The sequence below is a fragment of the Apodemus sylvaticus genome, chromosome 5 (assembly GCF_947179515.1).
Source record: "Apodemus sylvaticus chromosome 5, mApoSyl1.1, whole genome shotgun sequence".
Taxonomy (NCBI): domain Eukaryota; kingdom Metazoa; phylum Chordata; class Mammalia; order Rodentia; family Muridae; genus Apodemus; species Apodemus sylvaticus.
In genome coordinates this window covers 17899665-17923436 of record NC_067476.1, presented here as the reverse complement: position 1 = coordinate 17923436, position 23772 = coordinate 17899665, and the positions used below count along the sequence as shown (strand labels likewise).

Genomic DNA, 23772 nt, shown 5'->3' with positions numbered 1-23772 from the left:
GAAGCAGTGAGTAGCAGAGCTGCAGCTAAGTCTGGCAACCCTCTGAGTTCAGGATCTGGAGGTGTCTGGGGTTTGACCCCTGTCACTAGCTGGGCAAGCCCCCAGGAGTGCACGTAACAGGAAAGGGGGACAGAGTTTCCCGTGGCAGGAGCTTGGCTGGTTTGGTACTTCCTGAAGTGAGCAGGCCCAGGGCAAGTCTACTTAGCTAAGGGTTAAGGCATGGTGGGCTGGAGAAATGGCTCAGTGGTTAAGAGCATTGACTGCTCTTCCGAAGGTCTTGAGTTCAATTCCCAGCAACCACATGGGGGCTCACAACCATCTGTAAAGGTATCTGATGCCCTTTTCTGGTGTGTACAGAAACAACTACAGTGTACTCATATAAATAAAATAAATCTTTAAAAAAAAAAAACTGGCATGGTGCCCAAAGCCTCCGGGGATCTAAATGGCCTCTCTGTGCTAACACGCGTGAGGGACACGGCCTCTTCTGCCTAGGCTGTGGACTTCCCCTTCCCAAGGCCCTGGTCCCTAGACACCACCAAAAGGAACCCCCCCACCCCATCTCACACTGCTCCAAAAATAGCTGGGACTGTCACCTCCATGGTGAATGGAACTTGTCACAACCCCCACAGAGCCTCCTGCTTACCAGGGAGCACAAGCTGGTGGCAGTGGCCACCAGATGGTATGGAGGCCAATGCAGGTAGCTTAAAATACACTCTGGGATGGCCTGGTCAGCTCCTTGTTTTATCCACCAGGAAACTGAGGCAGAGGTCACCTGGGACTATAAACACAGTAGGACCAACATCAGCCTGGAGATATCATTCCTCCCACCCCCCAAGTGGATATCATGCCCACCCTATACAACTCCATCAGAGGGATTCCCCCACCCAGGACACTGGATGCCAGGAGGGAAGAGATATCCTTCCCTTATCCCCGAGTTCCACCCCACCAAGCATAACAGTCCTTGTTGACCCTTTCAAAGCTCAGCCCTTCCTGGGCTTGGTGGGGGAAAGGCTCACTGAGCAAGTGTAAGGACTTAAGTTCAGATCCCTAGAATCCAAATGGGACACGGTAGTGTGTCTACTCCAGCCGCCTCCTGGGAGATGGTAAGTTAGGGCAGCAGAGTCCCTGGAAGCTTGCAGCCCGGCTGGCTTAGGACATGCAGCCACAGACAGGAGACTCAAATAAGGCAAAGGCTGACCCCTGAGGTTGTCCTCTGGACCCCCGTCTGTATGCATACACATGGACGCACTAACATGCATAAGGAGGCAGGGTATTAACAGGAATGAAAGCTTGGCCCTTCTTCTTCTTATGGACAAGGCCTCTCTGCTGGCCATGAAAGAGGGTGTGTCAAACACCAACGCTGGTCTTGAGCCCTGTCCCTACCACATCCCCCACTATGTTTCAGGTCTTAGATTAAATGGGGACAAGGACAGCATCTACTCTCCCAGAATGCTAGAGGACTATATGACATTACAGGGGTCAGAAGTGCTCAGCTCAGAGCCTGGCTCCCAACAGACACCCAAACAGTGGGGTCCTTGTTTGTTCTGACTCCATCCTTACTCTCCGACTGTGCTTTGCTCTTTAAAACCAGGCCATAGGTCCAGGAACTGCGGTCTTAGCGTGTTCCCAGGCGTCTGTTCTCCTCCCCTCCCCCAAGCCCTCCCAGCTGCCTCCTCTATGCAGAAACTGTGCTGACAATTGGGAAACCCAGGGTGCCATAGACAAAAAGCCCCTGTTCTTACTGGGGCCACAGGCCAGAAAAGCATCAACAGTGCCTCAAAAAGAGGCAAGAGTGGTCACGCGCAGCTCCTTGCCACCCGAGTACCCCTCCATCCCCCGAGACTCAATAGATGGGCAGGACTGGACTGAGGGGAAAGGGGTTCCCAGCAGAGGAGATTCAAAGGCACAGGGGCAGGCTGGGTTCAAGGTGTGGCCCTTCCACAGGCCACCACGCCCTCTGTGTTCTCATAGGGTGTGAGGACAGCATCTCCTGCCCTGAGGCCTGCTCCCGGCTTCATTCCCCAGGCCACACCTGCCTTCTCCAGAACAAGAGCCACTTCTGCCCTGCACCCCATCTGCAGTGGCACTGCTGTGAGGACTGACACTGGCATATGGCAGCTGAAGCTCCAGGGGCCGTGCTGCGCCAGACTCTGGCACAAGGGCTCGGCCACCTGCCAACACACCTTCCCTGCCGGCCCCAACTGTCGGGCATATGCCTACTGCCAGCTCCCTTGGTGACAGCCGCTGGGCCCAGGCCAGCCAGCCATAGGGGCTGGACTCCAAGGTCAGGTCTGGGGGTATATGATTCCTCCCAAGGAGGAGGTGCTCAGAGACCTATGTCTTCTACGACCCTATTAGTCTGGTTCATAGAGAAGGTTCCAGGCAAGGTGGGCGAGGGCTCCTGAGAGTGACAGTGAGCTCCCTTCACCACCTCCAGTGCCACTGTCTCCTCAGTCCAATCCTGTCTGCCCACACAGCCACCTAATCGCAAGCTTTGCAGCTACTTCCTATGTCTCTCCTCAACAGACACTTGCTAGACCTGAGTTAGATCTGGAACATGTAGCCATTTTTTTTCCCAAAGGGCAAGTTTTGTTTTGCATGTGTGAGGGTGCAGCATGTGTGAGTTTGGGTGCATGTTCACACATGTGTGTGGAGACCAGAGTTTGTAGTCAGTAGCTTTCTCTACTCTCCGTTTCAGTGCTGACACAGGGTTCTTCTGCCTGCCTCCCAAGCTAGACCACCACACCACTTCAGGTGTGGTGCTAATTTAGGTGCTGCTGGCGATCGATCCAGATGTTGTTCCTTGTGTTCCTTGGCAAATGTTTTATCCACTGGTCTATCTTCCTAGCCCCTAACAGGTGGCCACTTTTAATTCCACCCGAGGGACTCTGGCTCTGGGTTGTACCATAGTGGCCCAGGATGTACAACCTGGGTGCTCATAGGGCTGCTTGGTCACAGGTCTGTCTCTGAGCCTTAGATTCCCACCTACGACGTGGGTCTAGGGATGATCCTTTTTGTGTGATGTTTAACAAGGGTGATAGAGGGTTTGTGACCCCTGGGATCCTGAAACTGGGCTGGATATGTGTCTCATATCCAATCGTATGCTTGCTTCTAAGAGGAAAGCGGCTTTTCTAGGCCTAGTAGAGCAAAGGGAATCTGTTCTCTGGCCTGAGGACACTTTCTGCATGCTGCTGCCTGACTTAAAGGCATGTGTGGGCTCCCAGGCCTGCTGTGGGCTCCCCTACATGGCCACAGTGGCAGGAATGCACGGAAAGAACACTACACCCAGAGTCCCCCCACCCCCCGACACCCAGCTGCTGGGCCAGACCGGCTGAGGACACTGGCAGGGGGTGTGCTCACAGAGTCACCCTGCAAGGCAGTCCTGTGCACCTACAGATGATGAAACAGCCCTGCCCACTGGGTTCCAGCCAGAGTGGCAGAGCTTGGCCAAGAATTCAGGCTTGCGACCACCCATGGGTGAGCCGCACCCCTGCCTTCTGAGAAGAAGCGAATGTGGGAGGGTGGGGACAGCCAGACCAAAACGCTTCACTGTGCTGTTTGGAAGGATCAAGGAGGCTTCTTCAGTCCAGGCTCTGGGGTCTGAGAGCTCCAGGTTCAAATCCCATGGTGCCTACCTGAATGTGGGCCAGCGCCCCAGCTACGTCTATAATTCTGTCTTCTGAAAACAGGGGCCTTTCAGGGTTGTTGAAAGACTGTGTGAGAACATGCTGGTAAACACCTGCTGCAGACTGTCAGGGCCCACATTTGCCGAGGGCTCATGCATGGCTCCTGTGACACAGTAAGGATGAATTTCAGAGCCAAACAGGACTGCAACACAAATTCTGCAAACAATCCTTCACCGTAAAGCCATTCCTTGCTCTCCTGGGAAGCCCAGGCCTGGGGCATGCAGGGTCTCTCTGGTGGATCGCCTACCCTGGCTCCCCCTTCACCCTCCTGAAGCTGGAACACATTGGAGATGGCGACGGCATTTCACAAGTTACCAGGATTCATCTACGTTGCCCCTCCCCCACTGCTTCCCCCACTAACATAAATCTCAGCTGGGACTGGCAAGAGACCCTATATATTTACATGACGATCGTGCCTCGTGATCGCGGGGCTTGTGGTTCTGACAGGCGGCTTGTGGCAGGGACGACTGCGGTCCTGGGAGAGTCACTATTTTCCGACGACTTTTATTGTCCATTATATCCCGCGTTTACAGGGCTCTGCTCTGGCAGGAATATGGCACACGGAGGGGCCGGTGGGCTTGCATATCCTTGCTGCAGGCCTGTCCTCCGGGTTCACCCACATGCCAGGTCTTTGTGTGACACACAGACTACAGGACCTGGGTGAGGGGAGCCATCCAAGGGCATCTAGACACAGATATTCCTTGAAGCCCAGCTATATTCCTGGCTGTAGGGCCTTGGGGCATGTTACATTGCAAGGGTGGGGCATGGAGGTGCACTGAGCTATCTACCACTACTTGGCTTGAGGCACTTCTTGGTAAATTCTTGGGGATTTGGTGAGACAGTTGAACTTAACCATGGGAAGAAATTAGCAAATGATATAAATCAAGGGTTGGTACAGAGACCTCCCAGACTGCTTTGTTAAACATTCTCTAGGGACGAAAGGGGTGCTCTAGTGGGCCATCAGGAACGTGGGGGAGTCACGGGGCTGAGGACTCCTTGCTGCACAGTGTCTTTGAGCATATCATCTCCCTTTCTGAGCCCCAGCGTCCCTCTGTAGACCCTGGGCACGCACCTAAGCTCTCTGGGTATGAGAGGGTATATCATACCTTACAGGAAGCTCCCTGGTGGTGTTTGGCATACAACAGGTGTTTAACAAACAGGCTGCTGCCACTTGTTCAACACTGAGCACCCTCTTTTGATTGGATAGTACTGGTCAGAGACATAAACACATCCCGGCAGCCAATGATACATTCTTTGTTTGTTTGCAGCACTTCTGATGGTCTGCAGAGGGACAGTCACCCACACCACCTTATGGGAGCCCCTGACAGCCTTAGAAGACAAGCAGAGTAGGAACGAGATCTATCTCTGAGATGAGGAGAGGAAGCTAGAGGGGACTGTGACACACAACGCGTCTTAGGCTGGTCCACTGGCTTGCTGTGCCTCCCGCCTAGGGGTTCCCATGCTAGCCAGACAGTCCCCCTGTTGATGCTGGGTCACCCAAAAGAGGATGGGCAGGAGACTATGTCAGTGTCCTGGGTTCTGGTCTAGGCTCCTGATTCCCATGCTCTATGTCTTTCCCCTCTATGGCTCTAAAAGGCTAAACTCTCAATGCCTCTGATAAAATATGAATGGTCTCCGGTAGGCCTCTTGGCCTGGCCAAGTCTCCCTCAAACCTCCACAAACAGTATATCAACACCTGTTGTGGCCCAGTGTGATCACAGGTGATAGCCAGGGTCTCTCGGATAAGGAGACGACAGGACTGAACATGGTATAGCCCCCATACACTGCCGCTGCTGCTGGCTTCAACATCTGCACATTTCACAGATGTGGAAACTGTAGCTTGGAAAGTCTGCAGGCACTCTCCCCTCCCCCACCCTCCCACCCCATAAGAGTCATACCCACACCCTGGGCTGGAGTTGTCAGAGCTTGTGGCTGGGTGCAGGCTAGAAACAAGGAAGCTTCTCAGTCCTGATACCCTGGTGCCCACAGAGGCGACACCCCAGCCATCTAGCCTCAGCTCAGAGTGGCGGCTGTGCCTTCAGTGTACGGGAGACTGGGGAAAGTGCTGATGAGTCAGATAACCTTTGAGGCAGCAAGACAGAGGAAGCGGGTGGCATTTCTGGGGGTGTGCCTCAGTGTGCCTCATTTCCTAGAAGGATGCGTCATGGGCTTTTGTTTAATCAGCAATTACCCTGACCATCCACAGTCACCTGTGTTTTGGGGAGCACCACATGGCTGGCCTATTTCTGCAGCAGTCGCAGGTGGACAGGTCAGACAGCAGGCTGCAGGAGTGGGGGGGGCGGCTGTTTCAGGGGCACACAGCAGGGACACACATTACGACTTCAGACTCCTGTGCAAACGGTTAATTTTTCTATTTGTAAGGACAGGAGAGACCCTCCAAAGCTTTACGAGAAAGACATGGAATAACAGTTGAGTGGCAGATAGCGGGGCAGAGGGGCCCTAGCCAGCCAAGGAGACTCCAGACACTGATGCTACAGTTCCTGTGGCTGAGGGTCATGCGACTTCCTCTGCAGGAGACAGTTGAGAAAGTCTGAGCAGGAAGGAAGGGACGTGTCCACGAGACAGCGCCTCATGCGCTGCAGTCCTGGCTGCCCCACCGGCTAGCGGCACGACCATCGATGAGTCCCCGGCCTTCTTGGGGCCTCAGTTAACCCTACTTATCCACTCTGTACCAAGCACAATTCTGTGTGCTTGAGTGATAAGTAACTGAATCCCTTTAATATCTTGTGAGGCAGGTATGCCATCGTTTCCATTTTATAAAAGGAGAAAGCTGAACCACAGAGGCGGGCTACCTGAGAGAGGTGAAAGTCAGGCGACCTGACCAGACAGCTCAGCCCCACCCTGTAGCGGGTGCTGGCTGGTCCCCAGCATTCTTCCTGCTCTAGGAGAACACTCTGCACAGTGACTAGACGCCCCGATTAGGCAGCTGCCGCCGCAGTTTGGAGACAGTCTCAGCTACTGCTGCTTTTTGGCGAAGTCCAATTTCTTCAGTACACTTAGCAGCCTTTATAGACCAGGGCCCAGGAGCCCCTCAGGAGGCCCCCTGAGTCACAGCAGCAGTCGACCTGACTCTTTGAGCCTTGCTGAGAGGGGCCCGTGCAAACAGGAATGGATGACCCTACTGTGATGTCCGTATTGGAGTTTTACACACAGGTCAGCCTCGGGGACTGCAGGAGGGAGACTGCCATTCATGTGTCCAAGAAAGAGAGGAAAAAACATCTATTCATAGTCAGACATAGCTGCTCTGTGGAAGTGCCACTCCTGACGTAACGAGCAGACCCGCTGTGTGAGGGATTCCGGAAGAGTGTGACCCCGGAGCATCCACGTGGAAGGCTCAAAGACTTGGGTGGTCACCAAGCTTTTAAAATATGCCCGGACATCCAGCCATGCAATTCCAGAGGGAGCACAGCTCTGACCGAAAACCTAACCCTGTCTTCCCAAACGAAATTCTTCCAACATTTTTTGGCTTAAAACAAACAGCCGGCCCATTTGGTTTCTCTTGACTCTCTTGAGTAAGGAAAAGTCACGCTAAGAAGAAACTGCCTCTAAATCATGTGTTCATCCCCTCCCCGTGCCATGCACAGGTCATGTATGTGGATGAATCAACTCACCCCATGATGCTGTCTCTACAAGAAACTTGGGCCCAAAGAGGTATTAAACTCACCTCTGTAGAGAGAGCAGGGAGAGAGCAAAGGAAAAGTCTAAACTCGAGGGTGGCTCAGGGGGTCAGAAGGCCTGCAGTGCTAACATGAGGATCTGAGTTCTAATCCCCAGTATTTGTATAAAGAAGATGAGAATGGTCACACGTGCCTATAACCCCAGTGCTCTGGGATGCAGAGACGAGGATTATGGGTGCTTACAGGCCGCCTGCCTAGGTCTGAGTTCAATGAGAGACCACTCCAAAGAAATAAGGCAGAAAGCGACAGAGTATGACACTTGGCATCCTCCTCTGACTGCCATGCACTTGGGTGTGTCCACAGCAAACGAGTGTGCATACCCTGACCCTGGCCCCACACACAAATCCACTGTGCCTTTGTAAAGTATGAAGTGAATCCAGCGGAATCTTCTGCCTGTGAAGTTAACAGGTGCCCTCATCAGACATGGAGAGACAAGGAAGTTCTGGGTGCACAGGAGGCCTTGGGCTCTGGGTACACACATCCTCCATTCACAGGCATCTGGAAACCTCTAGACATGAGCACTGGAGTAGGGTGTAATCTGGACAGTCACTCAGGGAGGCCCAAGGGCCGTTGGAATAACTATCCAGCGGTCACCTTCCTAGGTGTCCTGTTCCTCAGGCACTGACATCTGCAGAGGAAATTCTGTACTGAGCACATTCCCCTACCTCTACTCTTGGGTTTATCAAAACGGAATAATCATTAAGAAAGTCTACCTGCATTTCCTGTTCCTCTCAGGAGCCAAGATGACCCTCCATCCTCTTACACAAGGGTCTCATCAGAGACCCCAGAAGGGGCCCTGAGGTTATGGAGAATTTCCTCAGAACAGGAAGTCCCTGTGGGTGGAGGGCAGGATGGCTGTTTAAGGAAGGACCCAGCATGTGCAAAGGCACTGGGGCTTGGAAGACCCAACTGTGTGGGTGAGGCAGACTCCACAACGATAGCAGTGGAGCTGGGTCTGTAAACCACAGGAGCGTGACCCAGATTCACAGGGTCCTGAGTCTACCTGTACACAGCTAGCCGTGTGAGAGGCAGAGATCAACTCCCGGACTCTCCTTCTGGTGCCTTTTCACAGAGCGCCAAGTGCTGGTAATCGCCGATGGGTCGTGTGAGCATTCGAAGCCTGAAGCACCTTTTCTGTGCCTGTGGCTACTCCACTCATGGAGGCATGTATGTGTGTGGAGCAACACAGACGAATTCCTGTGGGGAGACCTGACAGCAGGCACTCAGGAGCAGTGTGGTGTTAGTGCTGACAGTGTCAGGTTTCTATTCTGCAAGACTTTATAAGCCATCTGTTGTGTGCCAGGCCCGAGCCCTCTATGAGGTGCAGGAGGAAGGATTCACACCCTCAAGTTTACCTAGTTTTCTCTGCCTGACGTGGGCATGACCAGAATGTTACTTGCACTTCACAGAGGAGGAGAGGTGAAACTTAGTCTGAGTACAGGATGTGTGTGCTTGTTCAAGATTTCCCTGGGAGGTGTCATGGCTGGGATACCGGAACTGCCTGACCACAGAGATAAGGGCCAGATTCCTTCCTTCCTTTATCCACAGTAGGGGAAGCCTTGCTGGCTGCCAGTGTTGGGAATGGAACAGAATGGTAGGGCCTTGTCACTCTCCAGAGAGGACTTCCTCCTCCTGCGCAGCCAAGGCAGGACTGATGCTAAGCTTTGAGAAGCTCTGAATCTCAATGACCCCAGCTGATGCTTCCAAAGGCCTGTGTTAGAGACAAACCAATCAGAGGCTGCACTAATGGTGGATGTGGTGTGGGTGCCTATCATAGGCATAGAGTGAACAGGCTCTGGAGTTAGGACCCTGTCCTCCTGAGGCTCCAGGCTCATTCCTTGGGGGTAGAGGTGGGGCGGGAGGGTAGAGGGAGTATCCTTCCCCCTGCAGTGTGATCCTGGTCCTCCTTCCTTCCCTCCTGCCCTGCCCCCCTCCAAGGCTTGTGTCCTTATATGCTTGTCTCTTCCACAGGAATGCAGCAGGCTCTGGAGATTCCTCTCATTCCAAATGTCCCCTGTCCTCATAGAATGGAATTCCCTCAAATGTCACATCTACCTGGAACCTGAGAATATGACCCTGGAAGTATAAACAGTCTTATTTAAGCATAGTTCAAATTTATGACTTTTGACTTTGTAATAGTACAAAATGGATAAGCAGTCTACAGAAATCTAACTTTCAATTTTTAACTTCAATCCATTCCCAGACTAGCTATACACAGTCTGAGATCTTAAGGAGGCTGGGCAGAGATAGCAATAGCCTATCAGTCCCACAGTCATGAGGGGACCCGGCATCCATCTATAGGGTGCAGTGTGAAACCGTGCCAGAAGGCTGGAGGGACTCAGGGTGGGTTTACGGCATTTCAATTTTTTTTAAAAAATTTTATTTTATTTATTTTTCTGGCTTCTTGAGACAGGGTTTCTCTGTGTAGCCCAGGTTGTCCTAGAACTTTCTCTGTAGATCAGGCTGGTCTGGAACTCACAGAGATCCTCCTGCCTCTGCCTCCTGAGTACTGGGATTAAAGGCATGTGCCACCACCACCCAGCAGCACTTCGATTTATGACGATCTTATCTGCATTGTAAACCAAGACATTTTCATAGGCTTTTTACAACTGTAATTGAGGTAATGCAGGATTAGGATGAGCCTCAATCCAATCGGTCTTTCTAGTAAGGAAATGTGAATATATACAGAGAGAGAGAGAGAGAGAGACAGAGACAGACAGACAGACAGACAGACAGACAGACAGACAATATTACCTGACAAGAGAGGCAGACCGTGATGGATCTACAGCTCAACATTGTAACATTCACCAGATGCCAGAGTAACTCTCCTTTCAGAGAAAAGCAACCCCAGGACCTTGGTTCCAGACGCAGGCAAGAGTGAGCACAGAAGACCACTGTGTTACACTTAGTCTGAGCTTCCTTGTTAAGACAGCCTGAGGAAACTGGGGTTCATATGGGGTGTGACTTGCCACGAAGCCGAGGCACTGGCTCCTAACTTAGGGAATTTCAAAGGCCTGTAATGCTTCCCCCCAAATCCGGAGACAGACATAAGGCTGCCAGCATTTTCAGCATCTAAAATTTCCATCCATTATCACCATTCCTCAGGAGAAAGGACAGTTGACATCAGAAAGTTGTTAATGCCAGGCTTACCCTTCTGTTCTCTCATCTCACTGGGGCTGGGCGCACAGATTCCACAGCTCCAGGTTTGGCCAGGCTCGGATTCAGCGTGCAAGGCATTAAGCTGCTGTACCAGAGATTCCCTTCACCCTTGGCTGAGGAGGGTGAGGCTGGGCCTCCTCACGTCCTTCTGTGAGAAAGCAAAAATGTGTTCCCCCCTCATCGGAACCTGTGACAATTCCAGCAAAGGCAATGTCCCAGCACCAGGGAGGAGACAGGCCCAGGCCCAGGTCAAGGGGGTGGGGGAGAAAAAGGAAAAGCATGAGCCCTTCTAGTGACAAGAAACACTGTGAAATCTCACAATGTGCTGACTTAAGGGACCAGCATCTCCAACGCCATACAAGCTCACCTCGTAAACCCGAGCCTGGACTCTGCAGAGCGTGGGACCAGATGCCTTGAGCTTAGGGAGGAACTCTTAAAACATGTGGCCCTAATGGCCTGATGACCCAACGGACAAGGGTCACCCTGTGCTTTCAGAACATCACACCCACGTCTGCCCTGTAGTAATCAGAGAGCAAAGGGAGCTGTTCCTTTCCTTGGATGCTTCCATACCAGGACGCGCTCCCCAGCTGGGGCCAATGGGCACAGGGCAGCAGGTGGCCTCAGATGATAAGGTCTGGTGCAGCAGTGCCTCCCAGGGCTCGAAAGCCCATCTGCCCTCCCTCCATTCTCTGTGCCCCAAGAGGGGCAGGGCGGGCCCCTTTCTCAGGAAGCCAGGAAACACACTCTTTTCTGGGCTAACTGCCCAGATTCTTGCAGGCGTCACAGGACACACTTCTCGAGAGCAGTACCAAGCCACAAGCATGGACTGGACGTCTCTCTGGGCAGTGTGAAAGTGTGGGAACACATGCAGGCACACTCAGAATTCCGAGCTCAAAGCTGGGCAGGGGAGGGGCAGCTGAGACCAGATAGGCAAGGGTTCCCATGGGACCCTGAAGATGCGGCTGAGGGTCCACTTGTCCTCCGAGAGGGCTCTGTGTTCTTTCCGAGACAATATATAACTCACACTGCCATCTCTTAAGCGTTTTATTTTTAAAAGGATCATGCCTGAGGGGCTAGAGACATGGTGTGGAGGAGAAGGAGAGTGTCCTGCTGCCTTCCCAGAGGGAGACAGATATAGATGCCAACAGACAGTGTCATTCAGGCAGGCAGGAGGAGAAAGATCAGCACTGAGTCAGGTGGGGGAAATCAGAGGACCTGGCCTCACGGGGTCACTGGGACAGTTAAACAGATCATGCTACAAACAACTTAGGACACAATGCGACACAACGCAGGAGCAGGTGTAGGTTGGAGTCCAACTAGTCTCATTATATCCCAGGGGATCCGGGGGGGGGGACCCCAGACCGGCCTAATTCCAGAAGACTCCAGCTCCTTCTTGGTAGGAAAGCTATTCTGACACCAGGCCCAAGGCTGGCCCACCAGAAGGTCCCAGCCCCTGTATGTAGCAGGCACAGAGAACCGCATACACTGCTCTCACACCCATTCAGCTGTTCATTCTCTCACCAGCGAGACTATCCTAACAGGCTATCCTACCACACTGTCACATCACCAGCGAGACTATCCTAACAGGCTATTATCTATCTACCATACTGTCACATACCCAGAGTAACACTTGTGAGCCCCTGACATTGTCACTCCAGGCCAGGACGGGTGAGTTGGAATATTGATGACCCTGCCCAACCCCAGCACGTGCAGTAACCACAGGTGGGTGCCAAGACCCAGAGCAACTGCTCTGAGCAGACACTTCTACAGACAAACAGTAAATAAATACGAAAGGCTGAGACATGGTCACCAAGACTGCATGGTTCGCTCCCTGGGAGGCACAGCACACTAGGGGTGCCTGCGGACTGGTGATACAGTTGGGAAACCAGGAAATGCCTCAGTAGCAGACGACTTGCTCTGCCAGGCCTTGGCTGACAAACTCCCATGAGCTCTGGCTTCTCTTATCCCTCCAGATCAAAACAGCTTCCGTGATTGGCGTTGGAGGTGGGGTAGGGTGGGCAGTTAACATGCAAAAATCCGGATTTGGGAAAAATAACACATCCATGGCACTTCTTTCCCTTTGTGCTGAGTTTTACATATTTTATCACTTATTTTCACATGGTCCCCAGCAAGTCGGAGAGGACCTTGTTTTTCACAGGAAAGCTATGAGTGTGACTGGAGTAACTAAGGTGAGGGGCCTCCCACCCAACACCCAGATGAGCAGCATCTCCTGGAAGGTGAGGCTTTGGGACGTTGGTTGGTTTTACGTATCCTGGCTAGGCCATGACCTACCCCAACCCCTATGTAGCTCACACGTCCCCCTTATGGACGGTTAAGGCTCCCAGATAAAGTGATCATTCTTGGACTCAAACCCTAAGGCCTCTTACTTATATGACCCCATCTCAGGTGACCCCAAGCTGCTTGACAGGTCTTTGCACAAAGTCGCACCTGCTGAGAGCTACTGATTGTGGAAGGTAGCAGCCCAGGGTCTTCCAGAGGCGACAGCCAAGGGCTTACGTCCTTGTTGTGTGGCTTTAGGAAAATCACTCGTCTCTTTCCGTTGTGCATTCACTTTAAAGATTGGGCATCAGGCTGGCAAAGTGGAATGGCAGAAGGGAGAGCCAACTGATTCTTCAAGTTGTCTGCTAACCTCCACATTCATGCTATGGCATACCCTAATACCCCATATCCTAATACCATTAAATAAAAAACTCGTGACCTCATGGTGAGCCAGGGCACACAGTGAGTACCAAACTGATCTAAACTACACAGCAAAACCTTATCCCAGCCCGCCAAACCAACACATAACTATATAATAAGTTGTTTAGAGACCAACCAGTAGCATATGTAAAGCCCTGGCCGATGTGCTTACGACAAGGTGGTAACAATAGTGGGAGGAGCTGATGTGGTTTAAATACAGCAAATATACGAATGGCATACTGCTAAGAGAGCTGTCAACTGTGGAGTGTCAGGTGGAGCTCCTTGCCTTTAGACACACTCCAGGACACACAAAGGGGCTCATGCTGTTTCGAGGGATTCATGGTCCCTTCCGCTTGCCATAGGGATTTGTGTCACTGTGATTTCCATATCCTTCTCCCGGTGACTCCTGTGGACACCTGACTCACCCAAATCCACAGACAAGGAGCATCTCGAGGTGAGGCCACAATGCCTCCCCCCACCCCACTGGCCCCATGCCTTTGGGCAGAAAACCCAGGGCAAGTGGACTACAGGGAAACCTAGGAACTGATCTGTAGTCCCACTCAGGGCTCAAGGGCTTCCCAATTCACCCCTCACTCCGGGATAGCTCTGCCCTATACCTGTCCCTTCCACCCTAACATCTATAGTGCTCTGTCCCCAGTTGCCACAGACCATGATGCCCTGGCTCCAAATCCTTCCAACGGCCTATCACTACAGGTGGAGTCCAACTCTCTCCTCTAAAGAATTTCATTGCAGCCGGGCAGTGGTGGCGCACGCCTGTAATCCCAGCACTCTGGGAGGCAGAGGCAGGTGAATTTCTGAGTTCGAGGACAACCTGGTCTACAGAGTGAATTCCAGGACAGTCAGGGCTACATAGAGAAACCCTGTCTAGAAAAAACCAAAATCCGAGAATTTCCTTGCAGCAGATCTGTGAGTCTAAGGCCAGCTTGGACTACAAAGCGAGTTCTAGGCTAATCAGAGATACGCAGTGAGTCCCTTTCTTAAAAACAGACAAACAGAATCCCCTGTAAATCCAGGTATAGTAGTGGGATTCTATGAGTTGCACCACCTTAGCACCCACCCACCTGTGTTTACTGCATGTCTTAGTCAGGGTTTCTATTCCTGCACAAAACGTCATGACCAAGAAGCAAGTTGGGGAGGAAAGGGTTTATTCAGCTTATACTTCCACATTGCTGTTCATCACCAAAGGAAGTGAGGACTAGAACTCAAGCAGGTCAGGAAGCAGGAGCTGATACAGAGGCCATGGAGGAATGTTACTCACTGGCTTGCTTCCCCTGGCTTGATCAGCTTGCTTTCTTATAGAACCCAAGACTACCAGCCCAGGATGGTACCACCGACAAGGGGCCCTCCCCCCTTGATCATCAACTGAGAAAATGCCCCACTGCTGGATCCCATGGAGGCATTTACTCAGCTGAAGCTCCTTTTTCTGTGATAACTCCAGCCTGTGTTGACATACAAAACCAGCCAGTACAATTGACCCCTTATCAACTTGACACACAAACACATCACTATTAAGCCTCAACTCCTACTTTCTTACTCATCCCCAAGATCTAAATAACTTTAAAAGTCCCACAGTCTTTACAAATTCTTACATGTTAAAATTTCAATCCCTTTAAAATATCCAATTTCTTTTAAAAATCCAAAGTATTTTTATAATTAAAAGTCTCTTAACTGTGCTCCACTAAAATACCTTCTTATTTCAAGAGGGAAAAATATCAGGGAATAGTCACAATCAACAGCAAAATTAAACTCCAAGTGTCTAATGTCTGGGATCTACTCACGATCTTCTGGGCTCCTCCAAGGCTTGGGTCACTTCTCCAGCTCTGCCTTTGTAGCACACACCTTGTCTTCTAGGCTCCATGTGCTTGTATTCCACTGCTGCTACTGTTGTTGGTGGTCATCTCATAGCAGTGGCATCTCCAAAATACTGCTGTCTTCTGCTGTAACTAGGCTTCACCAATAGCCTCTAATAGGCTCTCTGTATGGTGTTAAGCCTCAACTCCTTTGCATGACCCCTTCAAGTCCTGGGTCACCAATTGCTGCACCTTTACCAATGGCCTTCTGCGGCTGAGCCTCAGTTGCTCTTCATGACCCCTTCATGCCTTCAAAACCAGTACCACCTGGGTGACTCTTAAACATCACCAAGTCCAACTGCAGCATGAGGTACAACCTTGGCTATCTCTGGAACACAGCATCTTTTTTGCTCTCAGAAAACACTTCCCAGAATATGTTACCTCAATTGATGATGCTAGTCTCTTCTTAATCACCACTAGTTTCTTAGCTCCAGCTAACCAGTGTCAATAGTCCCAACGGGAATGTCAAGAGTCCAGTAAAAGTGTCAGGCCCTCTCTTCTTTCTGGTGAGCCACAGCAGACATTACTAATCAATCCCAGTCTCCAAAGCCGCCCACTCTCCAAATGCACCTCTCAGGGTATATCAGGCAACCTCAATCAATCTATCTGAGCTGGCATCACTGTGACATAATTGCTACTCCTGTAGCAAATGGGTATGTAGGGTAATGCAAAGGTTTTGTTTTAGTAGTTCTGGTATCTTGTTAATAACAGCTGATTCTTCAGCCCTAGCTAACCAAAACTACAGAATCTTCACAATCAAAACAGCAATGGTCCTGATAAGAGTATTTAATCTTCCCTCTAAAATTTCACAAGCCAGGCCTCCATCTTCTGCAGTGTTCTCAACATTATCTTCCAAGCTTCTTCAGAATATCCTACAGCGCTCTTAACATCCCAATGGCTCTTCTAGCTCAAAGTTCCAAAGCCCTTCCACAGTCCTCCCCAAAACATGGTCAGGTTGTCATAGGAACACCCCACTATGGTGGGGTGTCTTAGTCAGGATTTCTATTCATGCACAAACATCATGACCAAAAGCAAGTTGGGAGGAAAAGGTTTATTCAGCTTACACTACCAAATTGCTGTTCATTACCAAAGGACGTCAGGTCTGGAACTCAAGCAGGTCAGGATACAGAAGCTGATGCAGAAGCCATGGAGGGATGTTTCTTACTGGCTGACACCCTAAGACACTGCATGTGCTGGGGTTGGGCCAGGGTCATCAATCCATCCCATTCCCCAACTCCAATGGCCCGGGGTGTTTTAGACAATGCCAGGCAGGGGCTCACAGGGTTGGATATGTGGCCGTGTGATAGGACAGATGGTAGCCCATATCAGCTGTATAACTAACTATACCACCAATCTGCAGGCACCCCTAATCAGAAGAGTGTACCTTGTAGTCTTGGGGACTGAGTCTCAGGCTTTCATATTTATTACTCTTAGAGTTAGAGGCAAGAGTTCCAGGCTTAGCTGCTCCCCTAGAAGCCAGGCCTGGGATATACTGCTACTTCCCTTGGGGACTGTTGTGGAAAGCTGCACCAGGCTACATTCAGGATCACAAATGAAGTGGGCTTGTCCTAGCCACAGATGAGCTCCTCGTCCAGGAGGAAAAACAAAAACAAAAACAAACAAACAAACAAAAAACAACATTCCTGGAGGTCGGAGGCTGCCCAGAAGGCTGCAGGACTATCCTGCCCCGCCCTCCTTGGGCAGTACCGACTAAGCCAAATTCCTGAGACCAGCACAGGAGCCCAGAACTCAGCACAAAGCAGGTGCAAGGACAGGGCTTGACTCTAAATACCAGTTTGTCACTGATGGATCTGCACTCCAAGTCCTCCATCTCCTGAGACGCCCCTCATCCCTGTCCTATGAGTGGAGATTGAGCGTCACTTCAAAGATGAGGGGCCTGAGACTGACAGCTAAAGCCATTTATTCCTATAATGTGGTGCACAGCAGACAGACCTTTAAATATGTTGGCACTTCAACCTTATCCCTAGAAGTTTAAAACTGCTTTTTACAAACATTTACAGTAGAATTCCATTTGCTGGCTCTCTTGGGGACTGTGAAGCCTTCATCAATCGTTCACTCTAGTAGATTTCCAACTGTGCGCTTAGGTCGTCATCTCTCTCCTGGAGTTAATTGTGTGTTGTCACACAGAACTGGAGTTCTGACCAAGAACAACAGTGCTCCTAAGGTTAGAGTCCAGTAAAAGTTGTCAGGTCCTTTCCTTTCTGGTGAGCCACAGCAGACATTACTAATCAATCCCAGTCACCAAAGCCACCTCAGCTGGGTATATCAGGCAACCTCAATCAATCTATCTGAGCTGGCATCACTGTGACATAATTACTACTCCTGGGTACGTAGGGTGCATGTATAGCTCTCTATTCCCTCCTTCATTCTCAGGGCCACACCCTGAAATCCCCTCAGATGTGCAAATAGACTATAGAAGTTTAGCATGGTCCTGAGTCAACACTGGCACAACATTGAGCCCAGATGTAAATTCACTTGCACAAGGAATCAGGGTGAGACAGGACAGGTTGGTGACAGCCAGATGGTGAGGTCTCATTCTGCTACTTTCTGAAGCCTCCAGGAAGGGTATTCCTAAATGGAAAAATCATCTGGAGGTGGATGGGTAGGGGAGATGCCATATCCCAGAACCTCTCTACTCGGGAGCTATGTAACCCTGGGCCTCTACTGCTCATGGGAAAATGGGCACAAAGATTCCCACACCTCAAGACCTACCCAAGGTGACCATTACAATGTGGGGGATGTAGAGCACCCCATACATGCTGGGTGCCCTCCTCCCCTCCCTCTGCACTTAGCAGGGTCATATCTGTACACTTCTGGCAACTCCTAAGCCATTGTAGGCCCTGTCATAGCCCCTAAGGGTGCACGAGCAGACGGGCCCCTCCTCTAACACCTGTAGTCCTCGTCACCCAGGGAGTCTATGCCAGTGCCAGTTCTGTCCATGCCTGTTCTCCCTTTCTCTTTCATTTCCCGTCTAAGCAAAACTGCCTGGCGACCAATCCTGCCTCTGTCCCCAAAGCAGTTCCAAAGGGCCCATCTTGTCCTGCAGAAGTGATGGCAGTAATTCTGTTAATGGGAAGCAAGATGAATGGTACCCTGTGCCCGCAGTGTATGAGGCAAGATGGGACAGAGGGCTGGGGGAGGAGAGTGTGGCTGGAACTCACCCTCCTTTGGGGCCTTATTAGGTCTTGAAAGCGCCACTGCACACGCTAAAACCTGCTTTTGCCAGCAGAAGCCTCATTTTACAAATATACAACAACAACAACGACAAGAAGAACAACAACAAAACCTGTATATGGTAAGGAAACCCTGAAGACTCAGATCCCAGGCTGCAGCGAGGAGACAAGGCGTTCAGTCTCCCTGATCCTGCTTTAAATAAGTGCGTCTAAATGCCCGCTGCCCGCTTAGTGCATACCCAACACGGCTTCCTCGCCTGTTTTAGGCCTGTTTGCCAACAGTGGGATAGGACGGCCCTGGAGACGATTTCTTCTAAAAGGCTTGTCTGTTCCGGATGCCATAAAGCTCTAGTGTACCCTGGCTGACAGTCCCCCACCCCCCCCCCGGGGGGGAGGGGGGATCTGACACAGCCCCCTCACCTTCACAAACACACATGGCGTGGTTCATCTGCCCCAGCAGTCAGTAGCATTTCGAAGGCGTTTCTGCAGTGGCATAGGTGTCCTTTTCCACAACTATGCAAAGAGCTTGCTCCGTACACCCACCCTCCCGGTGTGGGAACAAGTCACTGAGGTATCTGTCACACGTCAGTTCCAAACGGGAGTTGAAGGTAGAAGCTGATACTGGCACAGAGGCACTGTGTAGACCCAGGATCAGATCATGAGGCTGTGTGACCTCAGCACTCTGCGAGCCTCTTTGGGCCTCAGCCTCCTCATCCCAGCACAAGGTCAACCCCATCTTCCCAACAGCCTTGCGACAAGGAGCTAATGCAATCCTAGATCGTTCAGGAATGTTCACTTCTCAGCACCAGTGATTCGCCCCTATTTTACCTGACCACACACTCACACCACGCCCACTGCCCCGAGAGGCACCTGCGGTTCCTCTGCTACCAGGAGTAATGAAGCTACCCACGGACACAGGCATGATGAGGTTAGAAGGGACAGTTTGGAGCTCAGGGCCTAGGTTCAAATCCTGGCTTGGCCGAGGCCCTAATGTGTGGCACTGAGCAAATGACCCAGCCATGCTCAACCTCCCACTCTTGTCCGTAAAATGGAACTAATATCATCTGCCTCATCAAGCCACAACTAGGACTCAATGTGACTACCTAGTCAGCCCAGCCCAGAGCCAGTGGCCCTTAGATAAGCAATTGTGAGTCTTGGCAGAGGGTAAGACAAATCCTACAGTCCCCTGCCACTTTTCAGGGAAGAAGGACCTGAGGGCACTCCAACCCCACAGGCTGGGGAATCCCACCAGTCCCAAGCAGAGCCAGGCTTTCCCTTGGACATTCCCCTTTCAGAACTTCCCCAGGGTTCCAAGGCTGTAACTCGGCTCCTTATACCAGCTGCTTGAAGGCAGGGACTTTGTCCCCATGACTCACGACCATGCCTCTGAACAGTGGAACAGGGCACCGCTCATTCAGATAACTAAATGACTAAAGGAGAGGAAGGAGACTGGGTGGGGGTGGGGAGGGTGGGGGAAGGGTGAGTCTGAGTGTCTGAGCACCATAGGTACCACCAAGCTCTAGTCTCGTGGTGCGCTTACCAAGCGAGTCGGTCAGTTAGTTGGATGCGGAACTTGCCGACACAGTAAGTCATGGTCTTGCCCACTGCCTGGCATGGAACTGAAGACCAAATACAAAACCATAAACGTGTATCACTCCTGGCTTCACAACAAGAAACTCCCCTTGGGAGGAGGTGACAGACTACTGTGGGCAAAGTGGGGACACGTGGTTTGCACCAGCCTTGTCCAAATCCTCCGTCTCTGGGCAGGGATGGCTGCAGATCGGGGTGAATCTTGCATGGCTGAAGCTGGAGCTGACCCCTGGAATCTGCTTGGTGCCAGGAGCTACAGAGGGAACTCAGAGGCATAGGCAGAAGCACTGAGCGCCCCAACCCACACTCACAGCCGGGTGCAGGGACGGGAGGTCATGCCGCCAGTAACTGTGGGCTTCGTGCTGGGGACAAAAAGCCTTGGTGTTGGTTTACAGCTTTGGCTCGAGGCTTCTACTGACAGTGAGCCTCAGTTGTCCTAATCTGAAAGATGGGTTCAGCATCATGATCAGGAAGATTAATCAATGAAATGAAGACAAAACGCACACCGAATCTGTCTGGGTCCTGGGCTGCCGAGATGAAACTAAGGAAGTTTTATTTCCCCACTCCAGAATTTCACACAGAGACCTTTGAGAAGTTAAAACGTCTACTCCCCTGGTTACCTGCTCTCAACTCCCTTAATGCAGAACTAGAAACATGTCCCTGTTAGCAGAGGGATCAGACAAAGCTTCCTGATGTCTTGGGTCCGGGGGGTGAGAGCTTGGTGCTCTTCCCACAGAATCTAATCCTAGGCTGTCCGTGACATGGTATATAGCCAGCGGTGACCCCCAAATTCTGATCCCCTCAGCAACCCAGTTGTTTCATTGCTAACTCTTGTCATTGGTCTGACTAGCAAATGAGCCCCAGAGAAGAGAGACAGGCTGACTGAACAGTAGTGGCCATTCCAGGCATCAGTGGTCTGCATGAAGAGATCATTTCCTCTAAACCATATGGCTCCCAGCCCCCTCCACCACCCCCAGGGAGAACTGACAAGGGGACCGGCTCTGTTGGAGAAGATGGTGTTTAAGAGGAACAGTTAGGAAACTGTAATGGTCAACCAGCCTTGTCCTCAGAAGGGAGCCAAGTGTGGCCAGTTGTACCCTGGGTTCACTATTGTCACTACCTCTGATATCTGGGAGAACCCTGGGGCAGGCGTGGGCTTTGGACCTTCAGTACACACTGGTCCTGCTACCACAGGACAGGTGCCCAGTGAGCCCTTGCATCTGTCCCTGTCACCCAGGGTGGGAGTCAGTTAGTCCCCACAGGGAGCAACAGGGTGGGGTCTGCCCTTACTCTGAGAGTCCCTGTGCCCAAGAAATAAACACTAAATAAAAGTCATGACAGGCAAGGAGGTAAATACCAAAGAAAGGAAAAGCCAGTTTTCTGATCCTTGTAGCCTTTGGGGGTGAGGGCGCAAATAGGTTTGAAATACTTTCTTATGCATCCTAGGCTGCCCAAAATATGGTATGTAGAAGCCAGTAATGAGGCCCAAATTCTGATCCCCTGCCTCAATTGCAAGTGTGTATCAGCTGAGGATAGACCCTAGTGCATGCTAGACAAGTCACATCCCAACCTCTCCCACCTTGCTGATTCTTTTTAACATGGGAGTCTGCATTTCAATTTTACACTGGACTTCACAAATTACACAGTCACCCTCATCTTCCATTTCCATGATCCTGACATGTCCCTTATGGTTGCAGGGGACCGTGAGAATATTTCCAAAGTCCTGGCAGAAGTGGAAGGCACTCCCAAGTCTGAGACTGTCACCTCCGAGAGGATGCTTGAGGACCTTACGTTCTGAACTTCTGTTGGCTGTTTAGTCGTCTAGTACTGAGGTGTCAACCTTGAGGCCTGTGCCCGGAGGGAGCTTCCCGGACAATGAGTGGTTAAGAAAACAAGCTAACTCAGGACAGGATGCTCATGAGAATATCCAACAGATGTCACCAGGGAATGAGCTCACTGGCTAGTCTAGTCAGGTGGCTCCCCGGAGGCAGGGATGACAAAGCTAAGCAGGAAGTGAGGACCTGGTCACTTTACTCACTGGCCTGCAGCAAGGGCGAAGGCCAGAGCAGGGGCAGGGACTGCACCAGGGATGCAATCTGCAGAGAACTCTCCTGCAACAACTACAGAACCAAGAATGGAAAATGATAACAAATAAATGAACAAGAGCCCCAGAACATCTGAGGATGTGTTCTGGGCACACACGCTCAACCACAGCAGCCCAGCCTTGGTTGGATGCTCATGGTTTTGATTCCTGTCTGTCACTTTACAGACACAGCCACCCCTTCCTGTGACGCAGAAAAACCAATCAGCACATAGTGTCAGGTCCACCTGGGCTCGCTCCTACCTGGTCACTAACTCATGTCTCACCCTAAGCCTTAGTCTCCCATCTGTAACTCAGCATTATTAATTGTCCCATCCTCCAAGGGAGACTGTGATGATGAAATAAAATGAAGTCACTGGCAGGAACAGCACACAGCAAATGACCGATAAATGTCAGCCACCGAGACTGCCCCACACCCCAGAGGCACGTGACGCATCTCAGGATGGAGAGAATATGTTCCCTCCTTTCCAGCATCTGCCATGACTCTGCTCCCAGACGCCCCTCTCCCCCCATTGTTATGTCGCATCAGTCCATAAATATTTAAACAACATGTCATCAGATTATTATAACATATGATCCATAGCACTGATGTGCAGCAGTTCTGTGCATTTGGGCTTCATTTTCAGAATATCGAGACATAAAATATTTATGTATTTAGCCAACCACGAGATCTCACATTCTGTCTCAAAATGCTGGGTGGTGGCAAGACGCTGAACTGAGACGCAACGTGTGAAGGGGTGCCGTGTTCTCACATCGGTTCCTGGGGCATCTGGATCGTTTCTGGTTCATTCAGGGGACATCATCACGTGGCGTGTGAGCAGTGGCTGGCTCAGTTGATCATAACAAGAAGAGAGTCAGGCCCCAAAGAACTCATCAAACCAGTATCTGCTGGGGGGGGGGGGTCTATACGCCTGCCTCTACGGATGTGCGCACAGTAGGCAGTACACACTTCTCACAGTACCCACTGGGAAATACAGATTCACCCACAGCCCACAGCACCACCTGGGTACTGTGGTACACAGCAAAGATTCAGGACTATTTGACTCCTGATTCTTTCTATCCCCAGGTCCCAGTATCAGGTCAAGCACAAACTAGGATTGAGCCAGTGTAGTTGGATAAATGACAATTAAAGACATTGCCAGATAAAATTGTGACCAGATTAAAAAATAATTATTCAATAATAAATTCATACATGATAATGATACTCCATCTGCCAGTCTGACTTATACTGTGCAGGACCCTCAGGCCTGAGACACGGGCTCTCCAGTAAACCCCTGTGAGTAGGAAAAGGTTTTTTCTTCCTATGTAATTAAGTATCTCAATTGCTAACATTAGCACATCACCGTGGCCATATGTTGCAGGAATTTTTAGCAGTATGTGATTTCAGAGACGCTGCCCCATAAGCAACCAGAGGATACTGAAACTCGCAGGTCAGAGGCTGAATGCTCCTTTAGGACCGCCGCTCCTGTTCCAAGCCAACACTAAAACACTCTAACACACCACTGCCCTTTAAGAGACCAGAAAACTGAGGTCACCCTATGCCTAACCTATAGATGATCAATGTCTGAGGATGTAGGATACCAGGAAAGTATGTATAAAAGACAGTTATCAGCTGAGGGGACAATCATTTCCTCTGCATCTCCGAGGAAGAGGCACAGGGACGTGTCTGATCCCTTGTGTTCCCCTAGGTGGCTATTTCCAGCCTGGGCTGAACAGCACCATGAACCTGCCTGTTGGGAGATCCCAGTACCTAGTCTAGGGCATCACAGGACC

The 23772-nt window shown here is 51.1% G+C and overlaps 1 protein-coding gene across 4 annotated transcripts in view; it reads right to left on the bottom strand.

Annotated features, from left to right (window-relative positions):
* The window catches only part of Nek6 (NIMA related kinase 6), an 86076-nt gene that overhangs the window by 41551 nt on the left and 20753 nt on the right, over positions 1-23772 (bottom strand). Inside the window, exon 1 of one of the 4 annotated variants that reach the window (XM_052182413.1) lies at positions 10535-10691. The exons of the other annotated variants lie outside the window; for them this stretch is intronic. Coding sequence (XP_052038373.1) covers positions 10535-10550 — 16 coding nt within the window. The 5' untranslated portion in view covers positions 10551-10691. Of the gene's footprint in view, positions 1-10534; positions 10692-23772 lie in introns of those variants that run through there. 4 annotated transcript variants of the gene reach the window in all.